Genomic DNA, 22,605 nt, shown 5'->3' with positions numbered 1-22,605 from the left:
AGTCCAGCTTTGGCCGGGCTCAGTGTGATGGTTAATACTGAGTGTCAACTTGATTGGATTGAAGGATACAAAGTATTGATCTTGGGTGTGTCCGTGAGGGTGTTCCCAAAGGAGATTAACATTTCAGTCAGCGGGCTGAGAAAGGCAGACCCACCCTTAATCTGGGTGGGCACAAGCTAATCAGCTGCCAGCAAGGCTAGAATATAAGCAGGCAGAAAAATGTGAGAGACTGGCTTAGCCTCCCAGCCAACATCTTTCTCCCATGCTCGATGCTTCCTACCCTCCAACATCGGACTCCAAGTTCTTCAGTTTTGGAACTCAGACTGGCTCTCCTTGCTCCTCAGCCTGCAGACGGCCTATTGTGGGACCTTGTGATCCTGTGAGTTAATACTTAATAAACTCCTGTATATATTCCATTAATTCTGTCCCTCTAGAGAACCCTGACTAATACGCTCAGTGACTCACACCTGTAATCCCAGTACTTTGGGAGGCTCAGGCAGGAGGATGGCTTGAGCCCCAGAGTCTTCTTCTTCTCCTTCTCCTTGTCCTTCTCTTCCCTTCCCCTTTCTCCTCTTCCTCTTCCTCCTCTTCCTCTCCTTCCTCTTCCTCTTCTTCCTCTTGTTTGTTTGAGAAAGGTTCTCCCTCTGTTGCCAAGGCTGGATTGTAGTGGCACAATTGTGACTCACTGCTTCTCAGCCTCCTGAGAGCCCAGGAGTTTGAGGCTGCAGTGAGCTATGATCACACTACCTACCACACTCCTGCCTGGGTGACAGAGCAAGACCCTGTCTCGAAAAACAAACAAAAAACTCTGGTATGATAGAGGTGAATTGTCTGTTTTATCCTGATAATTCTGCTTACTTTAGTCCCGTGGTTCTCAACTGGGCCAATTTTGCTCCCCAAGTGACATTTGGCAATATCTGGGCAGAGGTCAAGGACGCTGCTTAACATCTTTTTTTTTTTTTTTTTTGAGACACAGTTTTGCTCTCGTTGCCCAGGCTGGAGTGAAATGGCACGCTCTCGCCTCACTGCAACCTCTGTCTGCCGGGTTCAAGTGATTCTCCTGCCTCAGCCTCCCGAGTAGCTGGGATTATGGGCATGCACCATCACGCCTGGCTAATTTTGTATTTTTAGTAGAGATGGGGTTTCTCCATGTTGGTCAGGCTGGTCTCAAACTCCCAACCTTAGGTGATCAGTCCGCCTCAGCCTCCCAAAGTGCTGGGATTACAGGTGTGAGCCACCTCACTCGGCCTGCTTAACGTCTTAAAACACACAGGACAGTTCCCCCATAAAAAAAATGATGACCAGCCGAAAATGTCAACAGTATCAAGGTGAAGAAATTGCCATAAAGGCTTGGTAAACAGGGATGGTATGACAACACTATTGATAGGCCACATTAAAATACTTAGGGCCATATCCATTATCCCTGTTTTTATGATTTCTTCTTTGTCCCCATGCAGTTTCAGGGGCAAAATAAGGGAGTAAGTCAAAGGTGGTTCCAAATAGACATCTGGGAATCTTAGGGTGTAATATGGCCCTCATGGAGGCCCTTGCTGAGCTTAGGGCCTGATTCTGGAATCCTAGCATTGCCAAGAGAGGCAGGCTGGCAGGTGAGAAGACAAATAATGGGAGAGCCCACATATGTTGGAATTCATTTGATGGTATCTAAGCTGGGGTGATTGTCCCCACTAGCATTACATGACTATGGATCCAGTTATTTGGAGAAATCCATTTCCTCCACAGGGAATATATACTACATTAGAACCAAAGATGGAATCCTTAGTAAATGGAATCATTTGGCAAAATTCAGTTGTCTGAAATTTTTGCATAAAATTCTCTTTTTTATTTTCATTGAGCCAAATAAATAAAGTATCAGGTATTTACTAGGGTCACCATTCTTTGATTCATTGATTTTTTTTTTTCAGACAGGATCTTGCTCTGTCACCCACATTGGAGTGCAGTGGCATAATCTCAGTTCACTGCAACCTCCACTTCCTGGGCTTAAGTGATTCTCCCGCCTCAGCCTCCCAAGTAGCTGGAAATACAGGCGTGTGCCACCATGCCCGGCTCATTTTTGTATTTTTTGTAGAGATGGGTTTTCATCATGTTTCCCAGGCTGAGTTTTTTTTTTTTTCAAATGTCTTAGGGTTTTCGCTTTATTATTTCCTTGATATCCACAGCAGAAGTTCAGAGGTATAACTTCAACATTAACAGGTGAAAAGTTCTACAATGACTTGTTGCACTCCATCACATTAGAATAATTGAACTATAATTTCCATACAACACAAGAAAACTACAGTATTTAGTGACAACTGAAAGATACCTGATAAATAAATATATCAACTTACTACTCATGAAAAGAATGGAGCTGGTTATTTCAGCTATAAAAGGGCAAAGCAAAAAGACCATTTTCTAGCCATTTGAAAGTTACTCAAAAAATTGATACAATGGAATGGAAAGGAAAACAAAAAAGATTGTAAGCAACTTTAACAATGTTCTTGCATTCTACTGATACACAAACCTCTAGGGTTTCAGTTGACACAATCAAGTTCAACTTGTACTGACAGAAAATATTAAAAACCTTCCTATTGAGTTTTTAATATCAAACAGGGAGGTTAGTAAATTGTTTTCTGATTCTTCTACAAAAAAAAAGTCTAGAAGAGGGACAGGGAATGTAGTATGCACCACTTATTATTATTCTAAGTAATAATTTTTACTTACGAAGTCAACACGAGTGCAAAGGGCTTAGTGATGCATCTTATTCTTTACTTTTGGACAGTAACACCCTCAGATGGTATTTTTATTGGTTTGTTTTATATCCCCCTTTTCCATTTGCCCTTCTGTTTTGAAGTGCTTTTTCTTAAAACTTAAGTTCTTTGCCTCCATTTTCTTATAAACCCAATTTCCTCTTTAGTGCAACTCTACCATTTGAAAGGAACCTTTCTATTGTAATTTACAAGCTGTGAATAACCGCTATGTAATTCTTTCCAAGGATTAATAAACTGAGAGATGATTTGAACCAACAGAGGTAGGGGAAGATTAGAAGGGGGATGCAAGTGGCCACAGATCTTACAGGCGGCCAGCAGAGGGCGCTGCTCCAAGGTGAAGGTCGCACCCTGAGAGGCCATCCTTTTTTGTAGGACCAGACTGGGGTGTAAGGACAGTGCCTCATCCTCACAACGACAGACCCGTGTTCTGGGTGTGGATTTGCCTCCCTTGCCTGCGGGACTTCTGCTAGCACTGCCGTTCCTAGACTTAGACCATGCTAGAATGAGTCCAGGAACCGAGGAGAGGAGATGGGAGTGGCTCTTCCCACTGTGGCCCCTAATAATTCACATGAAGAATTTTTGCTTTCCTTGCCAGGGACCCGGGACTCAGTGGGTCCAGAGGTCCTAGTGCCAAAGGAAGAAATGTGTAGATCAGGAAATACTATTATGGTTTTATTCAACTGGAAGCCGAGGCTGGCCATTTATTGTATTTATTTATTTATTTATTTATCTATCTATCTATCTATCTATCTATTTATTTATTTATTTAGAGACAGAATCTCACTCTTGTTTCCCAGGCTCCCAGGCTCAAGAGATCCTCCTACCTTAGCCTCCTGAGTAGCTGGTACTACAGTCGCATGCCACCTTGCCCAGCTAATTTTTTTTTCTTTTTTTTTTTGAGACGCAGTCTCATTTTGTTGCCCAGGCTAGAGTGCAGTGGCGCGGTCTTGGCTCACTGCAACCTCCACCTCCTGGGTTGAAGCGATTCTCCTGTCTCAGCCTCCGGAGTAGCTGGGATTACAGGCATGTGCCACCGCGCCTGGCAATTTTTTTTTTTTAGTAGAGGCGGGGTTTCACCATGTTGGCCAGGCTGGTCTCAACTCCTGACCTTGTGATCTGCCTGCCTCAGCCTCCCAAAGCGCTGGGATTGCAGACATAAGCCACCGCGCCTGTTTGTTTTGTTTTGTTTTGTTTTGTTTTGTTTTGTTTTCTGACAGAATCTCTGTCACCCAGGCTGGAGTGCAGTGGTGCGATCTCAGCTCACTGCAACCTCTGCCTCCTGGGTTCAAGCGATTCTCCTGCCTTAGCCTCCCAAGTAGCTGGGATTATAGGCGCACACCACTATGCCCAGCTAATTTTTGTATTTTTAGTACAGGTGGGGTTTCACCATGTTGGCCAGGCTGGTCTCAAACTCCTGACTTCAGGTGATCCACCCACCTCGGCCTCCCAAAGTGCTGGGATTATAGGTGTGAGCCATCAAGCCCAGCCCTGCCCAGCTAATTTTTACACTATGGGCAAGTATGCTGCCCAAGAGTGCTCTGGAACTCCTGGGCTCAAGTGATCTTCCTTCCTCGGCCTCCCAATGTGCTTGGATTACAAGCATGAGCCACCTTGCCCAGCCGAAGCTGGCCATTTAAAGTTCCTCATGCTGCTGAATCAATAAGGATGGAAGGCGGCTACTATTATGGGCTAAGTGTTTGTATCCTCCCCAAATTCTTTTTTTTTTTTTTGAGACTGAGTTTTGCTCTTGTTGCCCAGGCTAGAGTGCAGTGGCGCGATCTCTGCTCACTGCAACCTCCACCTCCCAGGTTCAAGTGATTCTCCTGCCTCAGCCTCCTGAGTTAGCTGGGATTACAGGCATACGCCACCACACCCGGCTAATTTTGTATTTTTAGTAGAGATGGGGTTTCTCCACGTTGGTCAGGCTGGTCTCAAACTCCCGACCTCAGGTGATCTGCTGACCTCAGCCTCCCAAAGTGCTGGGATTACAGGCATGAGCCACCGCGCCCGGCCCCCAAATTGTTTTTTTGTTTGTTTGTTTGTTTGAGACGGAGTCTCGCTCTGTCACCCAGGCTGGAGTGCAGTGGCATGATCTTGGCTCACTGCAAGCTCTGCTTCCCGGGTTCACGCCATTCTCCCGCCTCAGCCTCCCAAGTAGCTGGGACTACAGGCGCCCTCCACCACGCCTGGCTAATTTTTTGTATTTTTAGTGGACACAGGGTTTCACCGTGTTAGCCACGATGGTCTCGATCTCCTGACCTCGTGATCTGCCCGCCTCAGCCTCCCAAAGTGCTGGGATTACAGGCGTGAGCCACCGCGCCCGGCCTCGGCCCCCAAATTCTTATGTTGAAGCCCTCACCTCCATGTGATGGTATTAGAAGGTGGGGCCTTTGGGATGTAATTAGGCTTACAGTGCCCCACGATGGGATGAGTGTCTTAAAAGAAAAGACCAGGTGGTCTGCCTAGTGACTCACCCCTGAAATCTCAGCACTTTGGGAGGCCAAGGTGGGTGGATCACTTGAGATCAGGTGTTTGAGACCAGCCTGGGCAATATGGTGAAAAGCCATCTCTACTAAAAATACAAAAATTAGCTGGGCGTGGTGGCACAAGTCTGTAATCCCAGCTACTTGGGAGGCTGAGGTGGGAGAATCGCTTGAACCCAGGAGGTGGAGGTTGCAGTGAGCCCAGATCATGTCATTGCACTCCAGCCTCCAGCCTGGACAGAGAGAGCATCTGAGAGTCTCTGTCTCAAAACAAAAAGAGAGAAAAAAAAGAAGAGACCAGAGAGCCTTTCTTCTCTTTGTCCACCAAGTGAAGATATGGCAAGAAGGCAGCCATCTGCAAGCCAGGAAAAGAGCCCTTGCCAGCACCCAATCGTGCTATCACCCTGATATGGGACTTCCCAGCCTCCAGAACTGTGAGAAATCAATGTCTGTTGTTTAAGCCACCCAGTATGTAATAGCAGCCTGAGCTAACTAAAACCATCACCTAACTAGCCTCTTTACCTATGATTAGCAAGAGGAAAATGGCTCTGTTACTTAGTAGAGGAAGGAGGCTATGTCTGAAAGCCAAGAATTCACTGGGGACACATCTTAGCAGGCTCTTGACCCTAAGACCTGGTTAATGGAAAAGTAGAGCAACCCAATAAAAACAAGACCACCAAGAAGTCAGGTCTTATGGAATAAAGTATTGAGTGTCCCTATGAGGCACAGAACCCTTCGAAAGGGGATTGGAAGAAGTGGTGGAAGAAGGCGGCTATGATTATCAACTTAGACTTCATGGCCATTTGTAGAAGGAGGCTTCTAACAGCTATGTTTTATGTTAATTGGCTCTTTTCTCTTCTTTTTTCTTTCAACCTTATATTAAGAGCACTGGCAGAAGCTAGCGGTTTTGGTATCCTGTAATTATTAGTTGTATAACCTTGGCCAAGTAACTCAACCTTTCTGTGCCTCAGTTACTCATCTGTAAAACAGGGTAATAAGTCTCAACCTCGTACTTATGTTGTTATAAAGATTTAACACTAGGCTGGGCATGGTGGCTCACACCTGTAATCCCAGCACTTTGGGAGGCCGAGGAGGGTGGATCACCTGAGGTCAGGAGTTCAAGACCAGACTGGCCAACATGGCAAAACCCTGTCTCTACTAAAAATACAAAAAATTAGCTGGGTGTGGTGGCACGTGATTGTAATCCCAGTTACTCGGGAGGCTGAGGCAGGAGAATTGCTTGAACTAAACCTGGGAGGCGGAGGTTGCAGTGAGCCGAGATCATGCCACTGCACTCTAGCCCAGGCAACAGAGTTAGACTCTGTCTCAAAAAAAAAAAAAAAAAAACAAACAAACAAACAAAAAAAACACTTGGAACAAAAAAGAAAAAAATAATAAAATTAAAAAAAGATTTAACAATTGGGCCAGGCATGGTGGCTCATGCCTGTAATACCAGCACTTTGGGAGCCTGAAGAGGGAGGATTACTTGAACCCAGGAGTTCCAGACCAGCCTGGACAACAAAGCAAGACTTTGTTTCTACTTAAAAAAAAAAAAACACACCAAAGTCAGGTGTGGTGGTACACGCCTGTGATCCCAGCTACTTGGGAGGCTGAGATGGGAGGATCCCTTGAGCCTTGGAGGTTGAGGCTGCAATGAGCCATGATCATACCACTGCACTCCAGCCTAGGCGACAGAGTGAGGCCCATGTCAAAAAAAAAAAAAAAAAAATTATCCCCAACATTTAGCAGCTTAAAACAAAAAACATTTATTATATCACACTTTCTGTGGGTCAGGAATCTGGGAGGGACTTAGCTAGGTGGTTCTGCTCAGTTCTCTTGGGATGTTTCAGTCAAGCAGTGGCCTGGGGCTGCACTCTTATCTGAAGACTCAATTGGGAGAAAATATGCATTCAAGGTCACTCACTGGTTGTTGGCAGGCTGTAGTTCCTCACTGAATATTGGTTGAAGACTTCATTGGCTTACTACCTGGACTTCTCCATAGACTGCCTGAATGTCCTCCCCACATAGCTAGAGTGAATGAACTAAAAGAGAGAGAGAACACACACAGCCCAGGTAAGAGTTCAGTCTTTCTAAGTCATTATATGAAAAAGATTCTTTTTTTTTTTTTTGAGATGGAGTCTTGCTCTGTCGCCAGGCTGGAGTGCAGTGGCACAATCCCAGCTCACTGCAACCTCTGCCTCCCGGGTTCAAGTGATTCTCCTGCCTCAGCCTCCCAAGTAGCTGGGATTACAGGCATGTGCCACTATGCCCAGCTAATTTCTGTACTTTTAATAGAGACGGGGTTTCACCATGTTGGCCAGGATGGTCTTGATCTCTTGACCTTGTGATCTTCCCGCCTTGGCCTCCCAAAGTGCTGGGATTACAGGCGTGAGCCACCGCGCCTGGCCGAACAAGATTCTTGCACACACGTTTATAGTAGCACTATTCACAATTGTAAAAATGTGGAACCAGCCCAAATGCCCATCAATCAATGAGTGGCTAAAGAAACTGTGGTATAGATATACAGTGGAATACTACTCAGTCATGAAAAGGAATGAATTAGTGGCATTTGCAGCAACCTGGACGGGATTGGAGACTATTATTCTTGTTTTTTTTTTTTTTTTTTGAGATAGAGTCTCACTCGGTCACCCAGGCTGGAGTGCAGTTGCGCAATCTTGGCTCACTGCAAGCTCTGCCTCCTGGGTTCACATCATTCTCCTGCCTCAGCCTCCCAAGTAGCTGAGACTACAGGCGCCTGCCACCATGCCCGGGTAATTTTTTTTTTTTTTTTATTGTATTTTTGGTAGAGACTGGGTTTCACCATGTTAGCCAGGATGGTCTTGATCTCCTGACCTCGTGATCCACCCACCTCAGCCTACCTACCCATCCACCTACCTACCTGCCCATCCACCTAGCCACCTGCTCATTCACCTACCTACCTACCCATCCACCTAACCATCCACCTAGCCACCTGCTCAGCCACCTACCTACCTGCCCATCCACCTAGCCACCTGCTCATTCACCTACCTACCTATCCATCCACCTAACCATCCACCTAGCCACCTATTCATCCACCTACCTACCTGCCCATCCACCCATCCACCTAACCATCCACCCATCCATCTAGCCACCACCTGCTCATTCACCTACCTACCCATCCACCTAACCATCTGCTCATCCACCTACCTACCTACCCATCCACCTAACCATCTGCTCATCCACCTAACCATCCACCTAGCCACCTGCTCATTCACTTACCTACCTATCCATCCACCTAACCATCCACCTAGCCACCACCTGCTCATTCACCTACCTACCTACCCATCCACCTAACCATCCACCTAGCCGCCTGCTCATCCACCTAACCATCCACCTAGCCACCTGCTCATTCACCTACCTACCTATCCATCCACCTAACCATCCACCTAGCCACCACCTGCTCATCCACCTACCTACCTGCCCAGCCCCCTAACCATCCACCTAGCCACCTGCTCATTCACCTACCTACCTATCCATCCACCTAACCATCCACCTAGCCACCTGCTCATCCACCTACCTACCTGCCCAGCCCCCTAACCATCCACCTAGCCACCTGCTCATCCACCTACCTACCTGACCATCCACCATCCATCTATCTATCTAATCTATCAAATCTATTTTATCTATCTATCTATCATTTATCTGCTGGTGCCTTAAGCAGTTATGTTTGTAGCTGCAGGAAACCATCCTCAAACTCTTTCCTCCTGGGGACCAAGACAGCCACCGATAGAGCCCTGCCCAGGTCTGTGGACAGGCACCAAGCTTTTCTCTTGGTTAGCTCCCCAACGTCACAGTGCCTGAACCAGTGACCCTGGCTTCCCTTGTTTAGAGGAGCCAAACTCCTCTAAACAGATGAACAGCAGCAGCAAAGAGGAGTGAACACCCCTCTGTCCCTCAGCAGCTGGGCTGCTGGGCTCAAGACTTACCGGGCGCTTGGTGAGGTCCCAGTTGTGGATGATCCTGGCCGGAATCACTGAGGCATCGTCTTGGTGGCAGATGTCACAGTAATAGAGGCCAGAGAAGGCACAGAGCTTGGGTCGTACAAAGGAGAAGCCGATCTGCCGGGAGCAGCCTGGGGAGATGGGTGGAGAGTGAGTGGTGTGGCCAGAGTCAGCTCCTAGTAACTTGGGAGCTGCTGTGGTGGAAAGGATCTGCTGGTTGATTTTTTTTTAAGGTAGGCACAAACACAAGAATAACCACCACTCGTATTTCCACCACTCAGAACTCCCCTACTAATTAATCTTTACAACAACACACTGTAAGAACTATCATTATTTTACAGCTGAAGAAACGGATGCTCAGAGAGGTTAGGAAATCTGTCTGGTCACATAGTGATGAAGTGGCATGGCTGGCATTCAGATCTGGGTTTGGCTGGTTCCAGAGCCTGAGTTCTGCTCCACTACCCCTTGCTGCCTGTGTCCGGTGTCCCCACTGCTGGCTTGGCAATGCCAGCCTCCTCTAGGTCCACCCCTCCACTCGGGCCCCAGAATGGAAGCAGCAGAGTAGGGGCTGTGGCAAGCAGTGAAGTAGCTGGGGGACAGGGACCAGGGTCGGGGCTGGCAACAGGGAGCGGATGGGCAGCCAGCAGGGGGCAGGGGAGTGTGCACAGTGTCTGATGCCTCGGGACTGTGGGGCAGGGCTGGCTTCAGCCCCCTTGGTTGGAGGTGTCTCCACAGCCGGGGCCAGTGGGAATGGGAGTGGGATGTGCCCTGGGCAAAAAGCAGAGGCCCTGACTCAAACCCTGAACATGTGCCCTAACTCCTCCAGGGGCAGGCAGAAGGTTCCCCGGGCCTTGGGACCAGAGGGCGGGCTCTGCTCCTCACCAGCTGCCTCACCCTGACCTTCACCTGATTTCTTCAAGGTTCCATTTCAGTGACTGTAAAATTCAGCTACTACCAGCCATTTCGTGGGGTTATTACAAAGCTTAAACGAGACAAGGTTCTGCAAGTACCCTGCAAATGATGAAATACAACCCAGATGCCAGTGGTTGGTGTCTGCCACTGAGCCATGCCTGCTGGGTAGAAAGGAAACCCAAACTCCCCGGTGGCACAGTCCCACCCGCTGGTGGGTGGCAGCCATGGTGAGAGTTGCCCCCGCAGCATTCACACCCACAGGCGAGGAACCCTTTCTTGCAAGCCCTGGAGTCCTGGCCCCCTCAGAGCCTGGCCTTCACAGGCTGAAGAGCAAAGTGTGAGTGCTGGGGCAGGCGGGGGAGAGGTCAAGCGAGGCTTGCAGGTGTTTTCTGCAGGAAGCTCTGTTCTGCCTAGCTTCTCCCATCCTCGCGGGGCCAACCGCAGACCGCTTCCTTTCAGACGCTTGAAACAGGCTTCCCTCCAGTCTGTGCCAACAGGACAGCTCCCAAACCAAGGCTCAGCTTCTTGCTCTGGCCTTCTGCAGCAGGACAACCCCCTCACAGGTCACCTAAGGGTCCCATGGTGATGGGATGCCACCTGCCCCTGGATGGTGGGGGGAGTGGGAGGAGCTAACAATGGAACATGGGCAGGTGGATGTCACTCAACCTTGAATAAGACCCTAGAGGGATGCCTTCTAGGGTCCTGCCTATGAGCAAAGGCTCTGGGGCCTGACCGTCAGGGTCCCATTTCTGCCTCTGGCCAGGCATGGTTGCTGATATCTGTAATCCCAGCACTTTGGGAGGCTGAAGCAGGAGGATCACTTGAGCCTAGGAGTTCAAGACTAGCTTGAGCAACAGGGGGAGACCCCATCTCTACTAAAACAAACAAACAAACAAAAAAGGAAAATTCTGCCTCTGCCACTTACTAGCTGTGTGAGCTCAGTAGCAGACACCAACCAGGTACTTACCAGCTCTGTGCTTCAGTTTCCTCCCCTATCAACAGAGATGATAATAGTAGCGCCTATCTCTACAGGGTTGTTATGAGACTTAAATGAGATAATCCAAATAAAGCAGCTGGCCCAGTGCCCAGCACAGAGGTATTAGATTTGATGATGAGGAAGACATAGCAGATGTACTGACTTGGAATAACATTCGCAGTGTAGGAAAAAACCAAGTTGTGGAACAATATATCCAGCATTCAACACAGCAGCCAAGAGCCCCGTGTGTCCCCTTTAAATGTAAATGAATTTAAATGGAAAATTCAGTTGCTTAACCACACTAGCCACACTTTAAGCACCTGGTAGCACTACATGGCTCGCAGCTATGGCACTGGACACACAGATCTAGGACATTTTCATCATCACAGAAAGTTCTATTGGACAGCACTGAATAGCACGAGCCCATTTTTGTAATTAAAAAAAGGGTGTACACTTATAAAAGCAGCAGAAATATTTGGAAGGAAACCATGCCCCTGCTCTGAAAGAACAGGACAGTAGAGCAAGAAGAAAATGAAGCAGGCTGGGACTCCCTGAGCAGCGCAGTGAGTAGCCAGCCTGCCGCCCATCAGTGGGAGGTGGCAGGAGAGGGACGGGTGAGCAGGGCCCACTGCCTATGAGCAGGGCACTGGCCCCAGCCGGGGCTGGGGAGGAGCAGAAGCTGTAGGGCAAGCCTGATCTGTGGCCTCATCCCTAGGGGAAGGATGGGGGCATTTGCGGGGAGGCAGAAGGGTGGGGAGCCTAAATCAGGAACCAGCAGGAGGCGGAGTGAGGCTGGCAGGCTGGGGGTGGCAGCAGAGCAAGTCGGCACCTGCGCAGAAGCAGCCTTGGGAGTCAAGGCCTTTCTCCATGGGGATAGCCACCAGGTACTGCAGCAGGAAGCCATTCTCCCGGGTGGCAAATTTCAGCACCTCCTGACAGTTTTCATCCAGGCTCCCGCCCAGGGTCACCGCCTCCTCGGCTGTCTCCAAGTAGGATGCCAGGACTTTGCGGACCAGATCCCTCCACAGGGCGGCTTCCTCGGCGTTTCCGGCCTGCAGCTTCAGGACAGCCTTGGCCGTGATGATTTTGAAGAAGGATGGGCCCCCAAGGCTGGTGTCTGGCAGGATGTCCCGGATGGTCTCCACACCGTGGCTGTCACTCAGCATCTTCTCATTGTTCCTGATGCGGAAACATTTCAGAGCCTCCAAGGACAGAGAAAATATATAGGGCATCCAGGTCCTGTCCATGTACAAGTACAGCAGGGACTCCTTGATGGCATCTGGCTCTGGAACCTGGGCGGACGACCAGTCAAACTGTGTGCCCTGGAGAGCCGCGGGCTCCGAGAGCAGGTCTGAGGGAGAGAGGCAGCCCTGGGGCGCCTCCGGGGGTTCCTCAGGCTGGTCTGGGTACTGCACGTTCACCCACTCATCCTCCTGCTGAGGCCGGACCTTCTGCAGGGCCTCCCGCACCCGGTCCAGCCAGTCCTCAGCTTCGTCCTGGGAGGAGGCGCGCAGGGCCAGCTTCTTGCCAGAGAAGACCAGCTCAAAGCGCCCGTCACTATGGGCTGGCCCCACAGACTCACAGCGAAGCAGGGAGCAGTTCTCCACACAGGTGTGCTCCTCGTTGCTCAGGTAGAGGCGGAACTCCAGCGGGGAGAGCTCGCAGAAGAGCTCCTTCCAGATGCCCATTGCCCCCCGCTGCTCCACGGTGCCCAGCTTCATGAGACCCCGGAATGGGTTGGACAGTCCTGGAGGCAGAGGCAAAAAGGGGCACATTAGTTGGCAGGCCTGTCTCTGTCCTGCCCAAGGCAGCCTCTGCTGCCTGATGCCCTGCAGTGCTTGTGGCCAGTGACCGTCCCCAGAACACAGGCCAGCCACGGGGCACTATCACATGGGACCCTGAAAGCTGGATGGGAACATCCCCATTCTCACCGTCCACTGCTGCTCTTGCGTCCTGTATTTCACTGAGAAAATAAGAGCACCCAAAAGATCCCCTCCACACACCCTGTTCCCTACACCCACGCCTTCCCTCCTGTTGCCAGGGATGAACCAAGTGTGCTTCTTTCTGCGTGAGGCCAAACCCTCCATTTGTGCAGGAGGTCTCTCCCTTGGCCAGCTACTCAAGGACAAGGAGCAGTCCTTCTCTCCTTTGTCGCCGCTTTCTTCCTTCTCTATGGGGTGACTCCCATCGGCACACATGCACGCTGTCATTTCTCCCATCTTTAGAAACACCTCTCGTCTCCACGCACTTCCCTAATGACCACCATGTTTCTCAGGCCCCTTTACAGAAAACCTGTTTGAAGAGGCATCAAAACTGTTCATCTTGGCCGGAAGCGGTGGCTCACACCTGTAATCCCAGCACTTCGGGAGGCTGAGGTGGGTGGATCACTTGAGGTCAGGAGTTTGAGACCAGCTTGGTCAACACAGTGAAACCCCGTCTCTACTAAAAATACAAAAATTAGCCAGGTGTGGTGAGCACCTGTAATCCCAGCTACTAGGGAGGCTGAGGCAGGAGAATGGCTTGAACTGGGGAGGCAGGGGATTGCAGTGAGCTGAGGTCACTCCACTGCACTTCAGCCTGGGTGACAGAGGAGTGAGACTCCGTCTCAAACAAAACAAAAAACCTCTTGGTCTCTAGTTTCCCTGCTCCCATTCCTTCTCGAACCTGCTCCAAGTAGGCTTCTCTCCCCTCATTCTACTGACACTGCTTCTGAGATGGTCAATGCCCTCCTCGTTGCCAACCCCCAAGGCCACTCCTCAGCCCTTGCCCCCACCCTTCTATCTCTCTGGCTCGGTCCTCCCTGTGGCTTCTCACGTTAGAGTGCCCAGATGTCAGTCCTGGGTCCTTGTCTCCTCTCTGTAGATGCCACTTTCTCACCACTCTACCTGCTCTCAGGCTTTAGCTCCCAATTTTTATCACCAGCCTGGACCTTGTTCTTGAAATCCACATTCATATATCCACCTGTGCCATACATGTCCACTAGGATCTCAGCTGACATGTCCAGGATGAATTCCTGCTGCCAGCCTGCTTCCTCCTGAATGGTCCTCATCTCACCAAATAGCAAAATTCATCCTTCCAGATGCCTGGGCTAAAAATCTTGGTGTTACCCCAGGTTTTCTTTCTTTCGCAGCCTACATCAGCAAATCCCATTGGCTCTGCCTTCCACACATCCGGAATCCCCGCCTCTCCCCAGCTGCACCCCACCCACTGTCATCTCTGGCCTGGCTTGTGATGACAACCTCCTAACTGGTCTTTCTCCCCTTCTCCCCTGTAGTCCCTCAGCGTAGGAGCCATGATGACCCATTTAAAGGGAAGTCAGAGCATGTTCCTCTGCCCCAAAACTCCACAGTGGCTGCCATCTCCCTTAGCTGAAGCCAAAGTGCTTCCAGTGGCCCACAGGCCTCGTCAGATTGACCTCATCGCTCACTGCCACGCCCCCATCTCCTCTCTCCTGCCACTCTGGTCTCCACTGTCCCTGGATGTGTCAAGCGCAGCCCCAGCGCAGGGTCTTTGCATTTGTTCTCCTTGCTTGAAACACGTACATTGCCTCATGACTCCTTCCCTCTCTCCCCTCGCATCTCCTCAAACATCCCCTTATTGGTGAGGGCTTTTCTGGCCATCCTATATGCAGTGGTCCACTCTCTACCTCTGTAGACAGGTAGAGATTTACTGTCCTCCATAGCACTTATTACCACCTGACCACACACTATGCTTACTTGTTAATTTTATTTCCCGTCTCCTCTACTAGAATCTAAATCCCATGAAGACAGGGACACTGCTTTGCTGCCTGCTATGTCCCCAGCACTTAGAACAGTGCCTGGCACATCACAGAGCCTCAATAATATTTGCTGAATGAATGAGCAGGTGAGTGCCTATGTATCACATGTTGCCTAAAGCCCCCTGCTGCCTGGGGTGTGACAACAACCAGGGTGTCCAAAGGACACACAATTCTCTCTCCGCCAGCCTGGAATAGCCTTGGAGATTTCACACTATTCTATGGGGGTTCCCTGCCCCTCAAGAAACCTGACGGCCTAGACCTGAAGCACAGCTTCGCTGGCAGGTTAGAGACCACAGCCATCACACGGGCCGACAGACAAACCTAACAGAAGCCAGCCCAGAGACCGGGCTCTACCCACACAACCCATGCCAGGGCTACCCACAGCAAGGCCCCCTGAGCTGGGCAGGATTCTCTGCTGGGTCACTGCAAACAGAAAATGAGGAGAGAAAGAGACCAATTCTAGAGAGTACTTTTTTTGTTTTGAAGAGGAAACCCATCATGAGGGTTACTGAAAAATTTGGTTATGGTTATTTAAGGCTTTCTGGAATTTCAGTGTGTGGAGATCAAGCTGACCTTGCTGTAAAAAGCACTGGGGAGGTCGGGCATGGTGGCTCACACCTGTAATCCCAGCACTTTGGGAGGCCAAGGTGGGTGGATCACATGAGGCCAAGAGTTCAGACCAGCGTGGCCAACATGGCAAAATCCTATGTCCACTGGAAATACAAGAATCACCTGGGTGTGGCAGTGCATGTCTGTAATCCCAGCTCCCGGGGAGACTGAGGCACTTGAGCTGGGAGGCAAAGGCTGCAGTGAGCTGAGATTATACCACTGTACTCCAGCCTGGGTGACAGAGCAAGACTCTGCCTCAGGAAAAAAAAAAAAAAAAAGAAGCACTGGAGGACATTAAACAAATAGCAGATCCTCCAGCCTGGCCAACATAGCAAAACACCATCTTTATTAAAAATGCAAAAATTGGCCGGGCGCAGTGGCTCATGCCTGTAATCCCAGCACTTTAGGAGGCCAAGGCGGGTGGATCACCGGAGGTCGGGAGTTGGAGACCAGCCTAACCAATTTCGAGAAACCCCGTCTCTACTAAAAATACAAAATGAGCCAGGCATGGTGGCTCATGCCTGTAATCCCAACTACTCGGGTGGCTAAAACAGAATAATTGCTTGAACATGGGAGGCGGAGGTTGTGGTGAGCTGAGATCACATGATTGCACTCCAGCCTGGGCAACAAAAGGGAAACTCCACCTCAAAAAAAAAAAAAAAAAATTAGCCAGGTGTGGTGGCAGGTACCTGTAATCCCAGCTATTTGGGAGGCTGAGACAGGAGAATTGCTTGAACCCAGGAGGCTGAGGTTGCAGTGAGCAGAGATCATGCCACTGCACTCCAGCCTGGGCAACAAAGGGAGACTCCATCTCAAAACAAACAAACAAACAAAACAAATAGCAGATTTGATCAAGCCACCCAGAGCTGTTACATAAACCAACTACTGAGGGTAAACACGTTTGGAAGGACCATTTAAAACACCTGGGGCTTCATGGGGCCGGATGTGCTCTGAGCTACAGGTGGAATCAAGAGTTTTCTATAATCATAAATTACATAGTTTTGAGGGAAAATATTTTCCTATTTGACTGGTGAAACAGTATTTTTGTCCTCTGTAGGCAGTTTTGAGACAATATACTACTTTTCCTGAAATGCTTCCCTGAATGAACATGATTATGATGGCATTCTGGAATGAGGTTTTATAACACTTGTGGGAACACACTACCCCTTTAGCAATGGAAAACAGAACTTCACAGCTGCCTTCTGAAAGGCCTGGTCCCTGCAGATGGGACCTACCCGGGACCCTCCTGGTCACCTACCCATCTGCCTCCGGTGTACCACCCGGAAGCTCTTATGCCCCTGGGATGGGGCTGCCTGGGCTTGCCTTCTTCCTGGGGAAGGTACACACGCTTGGTCTAACGCCCCCAGGGAGCAGTTTTTTCTTGGTTCTTGAGAAAAATGCCTGTGGAGACCAGGCCTTGACTCTGGAGTCCCCCTGTAAGAAGCTATTGGGTGGTCTGAAGCACTCTCCAGGGGTTGCTCCCGGGAAGGCCGGTAGAAGTCATCCTCTGAGATCCAGCTCTTGTTTTTCTGTTGGGAAAGAAGACAACAGTTGTTTGTTTTAAAGTTTTTTTGTTTTGAGACGGAGTCTCGCTCTGTTGCCCAGGCTGGAGTGCAATCGCGCAACCTCGGCTCACTGCAACCTCTGACTCCTGGGTTCAAGCGATTCTCCTGCCTCAGTCTCCCGAGTAGCTGGGATTACAGGTGCCCACCACCATGCCCAGCTAATTTTTGTATTTTTAGTAGAGGCGGGGTTTCACCATGTTGGCCAGGCTGGTCTAGAACTCCTGACTTCAGGTGAGCCACCCACCTCGGCCTCCCAAAGTGTTGGGATTACAGGTGTGAGTCACTGTGCCCAGCCTGAAGTTTTTTTTTTTTTTAAGTCTTTATCTAGATATGGCTCTTATATCATAAAATTAACCCACTTAAAGTATGTAATTCGGCCAGCCATGGTGGCTCACACCTGTAATCCCAGCACTTTGGGAGGCTGAGGTGAGAGGATCACCTGAGCCCAGGAGTTTGAGACCAACCTGGGCAACACAGTGAGAACCCATTTCTACAAAAAATAACTAGCTGGGTGTGATGGCACACACCTGTAGTCTCAGCTACTGAGGAGGCTGAAGCGGGAGAATCGCTTGAGCCAGGGAGGTCAAGGCTGCAGTGAGCCGTGATCACGCCACTGCCCTCCAGCCTGGTTGCAGCCTAGGCAACAGAATGAGACCCCATCTCTAAAAAAATAAATAAATAAAGTGTCCAATTCAAACATTTTGGCTTAGTCAGAGTTGGGCAATCATCACCACCATCTAAGTTTAGCAAATTTTCCTCACCCAAAAAGGAAACCCTGTACCCATAGCCGTCATCCCCATTTCCCCTGGCCACTCTCAGCTCTAGGCACCTACTTATCTACTTTCAGTCCCTACACACCTGCCTGTTCTGGACATCTCATATAGATGGAACCATACGACACGTGACCTTTTGTGCCTGGCTTCTTTCTCTTAGTGGAAGGTTTTCCAGGTGCATCCATGTTATATAAGCATGTTTAAGTGTTCATTCCTTTTTATTGCCAAATAATATTCCATTGTCTCGATCCACCACATTTGGCTTATCCACTCCTCGGCTGATGGACATTTGGGTTGTTTCTACTTTTTGTCAATTATGAATAGTGCTGCTATGATCACTTATACACAAGTTTTTGTGTAGACATGTTTCATTGTCTTGGGTATATACTTAGGAGTAGACTTGCTGGGTCACGTGTAACTCTGTTTCCCTTCTTGAGGAACTACCAAGCTGTTTTCCAAAGTGGCCGCACCATTTTATATTCCCACCAGCAATGTACGAGGGTTCCAATTTCTCTCCTTGGGAAATCTATCCAAATCCATTGGAATCTACTCAAATCCATTGTCTGTCTTAAAATGGGGCTGTCTTTTTGTTGCTGAGTTGTGTTGTGGGTTGAATTGTGATCCCCCCACAAAAGGACATGTTGAAACCCTACCCCCCAGTACCTCAGAATGTGACCTTTTTTGGAAATAGAGTCTTTGCAGAAGTAATTAGTTAAGATGAGGTCATGTTGGAGTAGAATGGGCTGTTCATCCAGTATGACTGATGTCCTTATAAGAGGAGGAGAAAAGATACACAAAGAGAGGAGAACACCAAGTGAAGACAGAGATACAGAGGAAGAACTTGTATGACAGCAGAACATGTGTGACAGCAGAGGGGAGACCGGAGTGACATGTCTACAAGCCAAGGAATGCAAACGAGCACCTGCAACGCCAAAACCCAGGAGAAAGGCGGGAACAGATTCTTCCTTAGATTCTCCAGAAGGAGCCTCCAGAACGATCAGAGAATAAATACCAGTTTTGTTTTGTTTTTGAGACAGAACCTCACTCTGTCACCCAGGCTGGAGTGCAATGATGCAATCTCAGCTCACTGCAACCCCCGCCTCCCAGGTTCAAGCAATTCTGCTGCCTCGGCCTCCCGAGTAGCTGGGGTTACAGATGCTTGCCACCATGCCCGGCTAATTTTTGTATTTCTAGTAGAGACAAAACCTTGTCGGCCAGGCTGGTCTTGAACTCCTGACCTCAGGTGACCCACTTGCCTCAGCCTTCCAAAGTGCTGGGATTACAGGCGTGAGCCACTGTGCCTGGCCTATTTTGTTTTGTTTTGTTTTGTGGCAGGGTCTCGCTCTTTGCCCAGACTGGAGTACAGTGGCGCAATCAGGGCTCATTGCAGCCTTGACTGCCCAGGCTCAAGCAATCCTCCTGCTTTAGCCCCACTGAATAGCTGAGACTACAGGCATGCACCAGCATGCCCAGCAAATTTTTTATATTTTTAGTAGAGATGGGGTTTCACCATGTTGGCCAGGCTGGTCTTGAACTCCTGGACTCAAGTGATCCGCCCACCCTTGCCTCCCAAAGTGCTGAGGTCACAGGCATGAGCCACCTGCCCAGCAATGTCTGTTTTGTTTTTTGTTTTGTTGTTGTTGTTATTGTTGTTGAGACAGAGTCTTGCTCTGTCGCCCAGGCTGGAGTGCAGTGGCACAATCCTGGCTCACTGCAAGCTCTGCTTCCCAGGTTCACGCCATTCTCCTGCCTCAGCCTCCTGAGTAGCTGGGACTACAGGTGCCTGCCACCACGCCCGGCTAATTTTGTTTTGTATTTTAGTAGAGACGGTGTTTCACCATGTTAGCCAGGATGGTCTCGATCTCCTGACCTCATGATCCGCCCGCCTCGGCCTCCCAAAGTGCTGGGATTGCAGGCATGAGCGACCGTGCCCAGCCAATGTCTGTTGTTTTAAACCACCCTGTGTATGGTACTTTGTTATGGTGGCCCTAGGGACTAATTCAAGTTGTAAGGTGCTTTATATATTCTGAATACGAGACCCTTATCAGATTTATGATTTGCAAATAATTTCTCCCATTCTGTGAGGTGTCTTTTCATTTTCCGGATGGTGTGCCCTCTGGAGCACATAAGTTGTTAGTTTTGATAAAGTCTAGTTTATCTATTTTTGTTGTTGTTTTTGTGCTTCTGGTGTTGCATCTTAAAAAACCATTGCCTAAGTCAGTATCACAAAGATTTACTTCTGTGTTTTCTGCCAAGAGCTGTATAGTTTTAGCTCTTACATTTAGGTTTCTGGTCCATTTTGAGTTAGTTTTTGTGTAAGGTGTAAGGAAGGGGTGTTATTATTTTGCATGTGGGTATTCAGCTGTCCCAGCATGTAGGGTTTCTCAGTCCTGCTTTTGGGTTTGAGATGAGGGAGTCCTGGCGAGCAGGCCTCAGGGTCCTCATTGGCCGCCTCTGTCTCTGCCGCCCACTTCTGTGCAGGCCCCTGCGACCCCAGGCAGCCAGGCCCTGCCCCTTCCCTTCGTTGTTCTCTTTTGAATCTGAAGCTGCTCACTGGCTGGGGAAGTTGGGGTTGCGGGGAGCATCTGGGGTGAGTGGGCTTGTGGGAGTGGATTCTGGTTCCTTTTCTCCAGTATTTCAAGTCCTCCCTGGCATTCTGTGCCTCAACATGGAAGGGCAGAGGCAAGGAAGCTGGCTGGGCCACTCTAAGTGGCTGTGTACACAGAGGAAATGAGTCACACAAGCAGTGGGACCAACCCCACTGTTTTGTTCAGTGCCACTAACCTCACCCTGACATTGCTATTTCCAGTCCCTGAATCAAGACTGCACTCCCTGCTTTGTAAACAGGGAAGGGTTGGTTTGGACAGTTGGATCCATTCAGATGCTACACGACTCCTCAAGCCAAGGGTGGCAAGTTCTGACTCAGGCAACTTGAGGGGTGGCTCACAGAACTAGGTCCCCAGAGACTCCTCCACGGGGCCTTCAGAATTGGCAGGTGCTTCCCCCCTGCCAGTGACAGATGATGTGTCAGTCAGGGCAGCCACTGGGGACCATCCACAACACTAGATTCTGAGCAAAGCCTGCCTAGGTCATCAAGAACTGGGGGACCTCCCTGAGGAAAATGGGTGGGAGAAACAGCTCCCTGGCAACCATGTGGCTGTCCTGGCAGCCTCACATATACCTGGGAAGTTGTGTGATCTCCAGCGCCTGGTGGGAGAGGGCACTGTCCCTGAACACTCAGCTCAGGAGACATCCATTGCCTCTGCCTGGAAGCTTCTCTCACCCTTCCCCAGCCTCCACCCCTTCCCACCCCCTAGCTGGGTTAGGGCCCCTACTGGGATCCCACAATATTCTGTGCTTACCCTCATTCTAGCATCTATAAGGCTGTTTGGAATGGTTTTCTTGATATCTCCAGCAAGTGCCTGCCCGAGTCATACAAGATGAGGGAATAAATCATGACCATCCCAATGTCTTTAACATAAAATAACAAAGGTGGGTCAAGTGGACTGGAAGGAAGGAGACAAATGTAAATTTTAAGATTATGGACATTCAGAATGGGCGTGATGGATCATGCCTGTAATCCCAGCACTTTGGGAGGCCGAGGCAGGAAAATTGCTTGAGGCCAGAAGTTTGAGACCAGCCTGGCCAACATGGAGAAACCCCATCTCTACTAAAAGTACAAAAATTAGCTGGGCATGGTGGTGCATGCCTGTAATCTCAGCTACTCGGGAGGCTGAGGCACAAGAATTGCTTGAGCCTTGGAGGCAGAGGTTGCAGTGAGCCGAGATGGATGGAGCTATTGCACTCCCACCTGGGCAACAGCGCAAGAGTCTGTCTCAAAAAAAAAAAAAAAAGTTTATGGACGTTCACTGGGGAGGACTTCTCTCTCCTTTGAGGAAAAAGACTACTAGGAAATGTTCAGACACAGTCCATTGAGCACAGCTGCCAGGAAATGAAACTAGGGAACATCTTTTACTCTCTTAAGCAACAGGGAAAAAACAGTGGAAATGCAGGTTCCTCGGAGCTTCTGCACATGGGCCTGGACAGAGCTCTGAGGCTGTGTGCCCCTGGCCCCAGGCAGGTGGGGAGCAGAGAGAGGGTGTGAGAGAGAGTGCACGCATGAACACCACTGTTTCTCTCTTCTCTCCTTTTTTTCTTTTAGAGATGGAGTCTTACCCTGTTGCCCAGGCTGGATCACAGTGGTGTGATCTCGGCTCACTGCAACATTTGCCTCCCAGTTTCAGGTGATTCTCCTACCTCAGCCTCCTGAGTAGCTGGGATAACAGGCTCACGCCATCATGCCCGGCTAATTTTTGTATTTTTAGTACAGACGGGGTTTCACCATATTGGTCAGGCTGGTCTCAAACTCCCGACTTCAGGTGATCCACCTGCCTCAGCCTCCCAAAGTGCTGGGATTACAGGCGTGAGCCACTGCACCCGGCCCCCTTCTCTCCTTTTTTCCCACCACCTTCCGACAACCTGCTCACTCAGGGTCCATGTCTGGCCAGCACCCTGCCCTTTAACAGTGGAGAGAAACCATCACCGACGAAGGATCTATACCAGAGCTGCAACTGCCACCAGCGACCCAAGACAGAGAAATGCCACCTTGCGTTACTAAAGAGCTCATGACACCATATACAACAGCTGAATCCCCAAGAGGAGTGTGGCTGAGGAGTGAGACGAAGGTCTCTGGGACACTTTCAGAAGGATGAGACTTTGTCCAGCCAGTCCTCATTATGCCAGGCAAAGGAACTGCCTGTACTC

The 22,605-nt window shown here is 49.6% G+C and overlaps 1 protein-coding gene across 3 annotated transcripts in view; it reads right to left on the bottom strand.

Annotated features, from left to right (window-relative positions):
- The window catches only part of LOC101151290 (pleckstrin homology domain-containing family M member 1), a 71,080-nt gene that overhangs the window by 21,956 nt on the left and 26,519 nt on the right, over positions 1-22,605 (bottom strand). For 2 of the 3 annotated variants that reach the window (XM_063705775.1, XM_055387810.2), the window contains exons 5-8: positions 16,762-17,032; positions 11,946-12,863; positions 9,214-9,359; positions 6,990-7,290 (exon numbers count right to left, since the gene is read on the bottom strand). In XM_063705775.1, the coding sequence (XP_063561845.1) occupies positions 7,231-7,290; positions 9,214-9,359; positions 11,946-12,863; positions 16,762-17,032 (1,395 nt within the window). In that variant the 3' untranslated portion in view covers positions 6,990-7,230. Of the gene's footprint in view, positions 1-6,989; positions 7,291-9,213; positions 9,360-11,945; positions 12,864-16,761; positions 17,033-22,605 lie in introns of those variants that run through there. The other variant, XR_010133598.1, reaches the window with a different exon arrangement.

Source organism: Gorilla gorilla, chromosome 4 (genome assembly GCF_029281585.2).
Source record: "Gorilla gorilla gorilla isolate KB3781 chromosome 4, NHGRI_mGorGor1-v2.1_pri, whole genome shotgun sequence".
Taxonomy (NCBI): domain Eukaryota; kingdom Metazoa; phylum Chordata; class Mammalia; order Primates; family Hominidae; genus Gorilla; species Gorilla gorilla.
The sequence above is the reverse complement of the archived record's forward strand: the minus strand, read 5'-3'. Positions and strand labels throughout refer to the sequence as shown.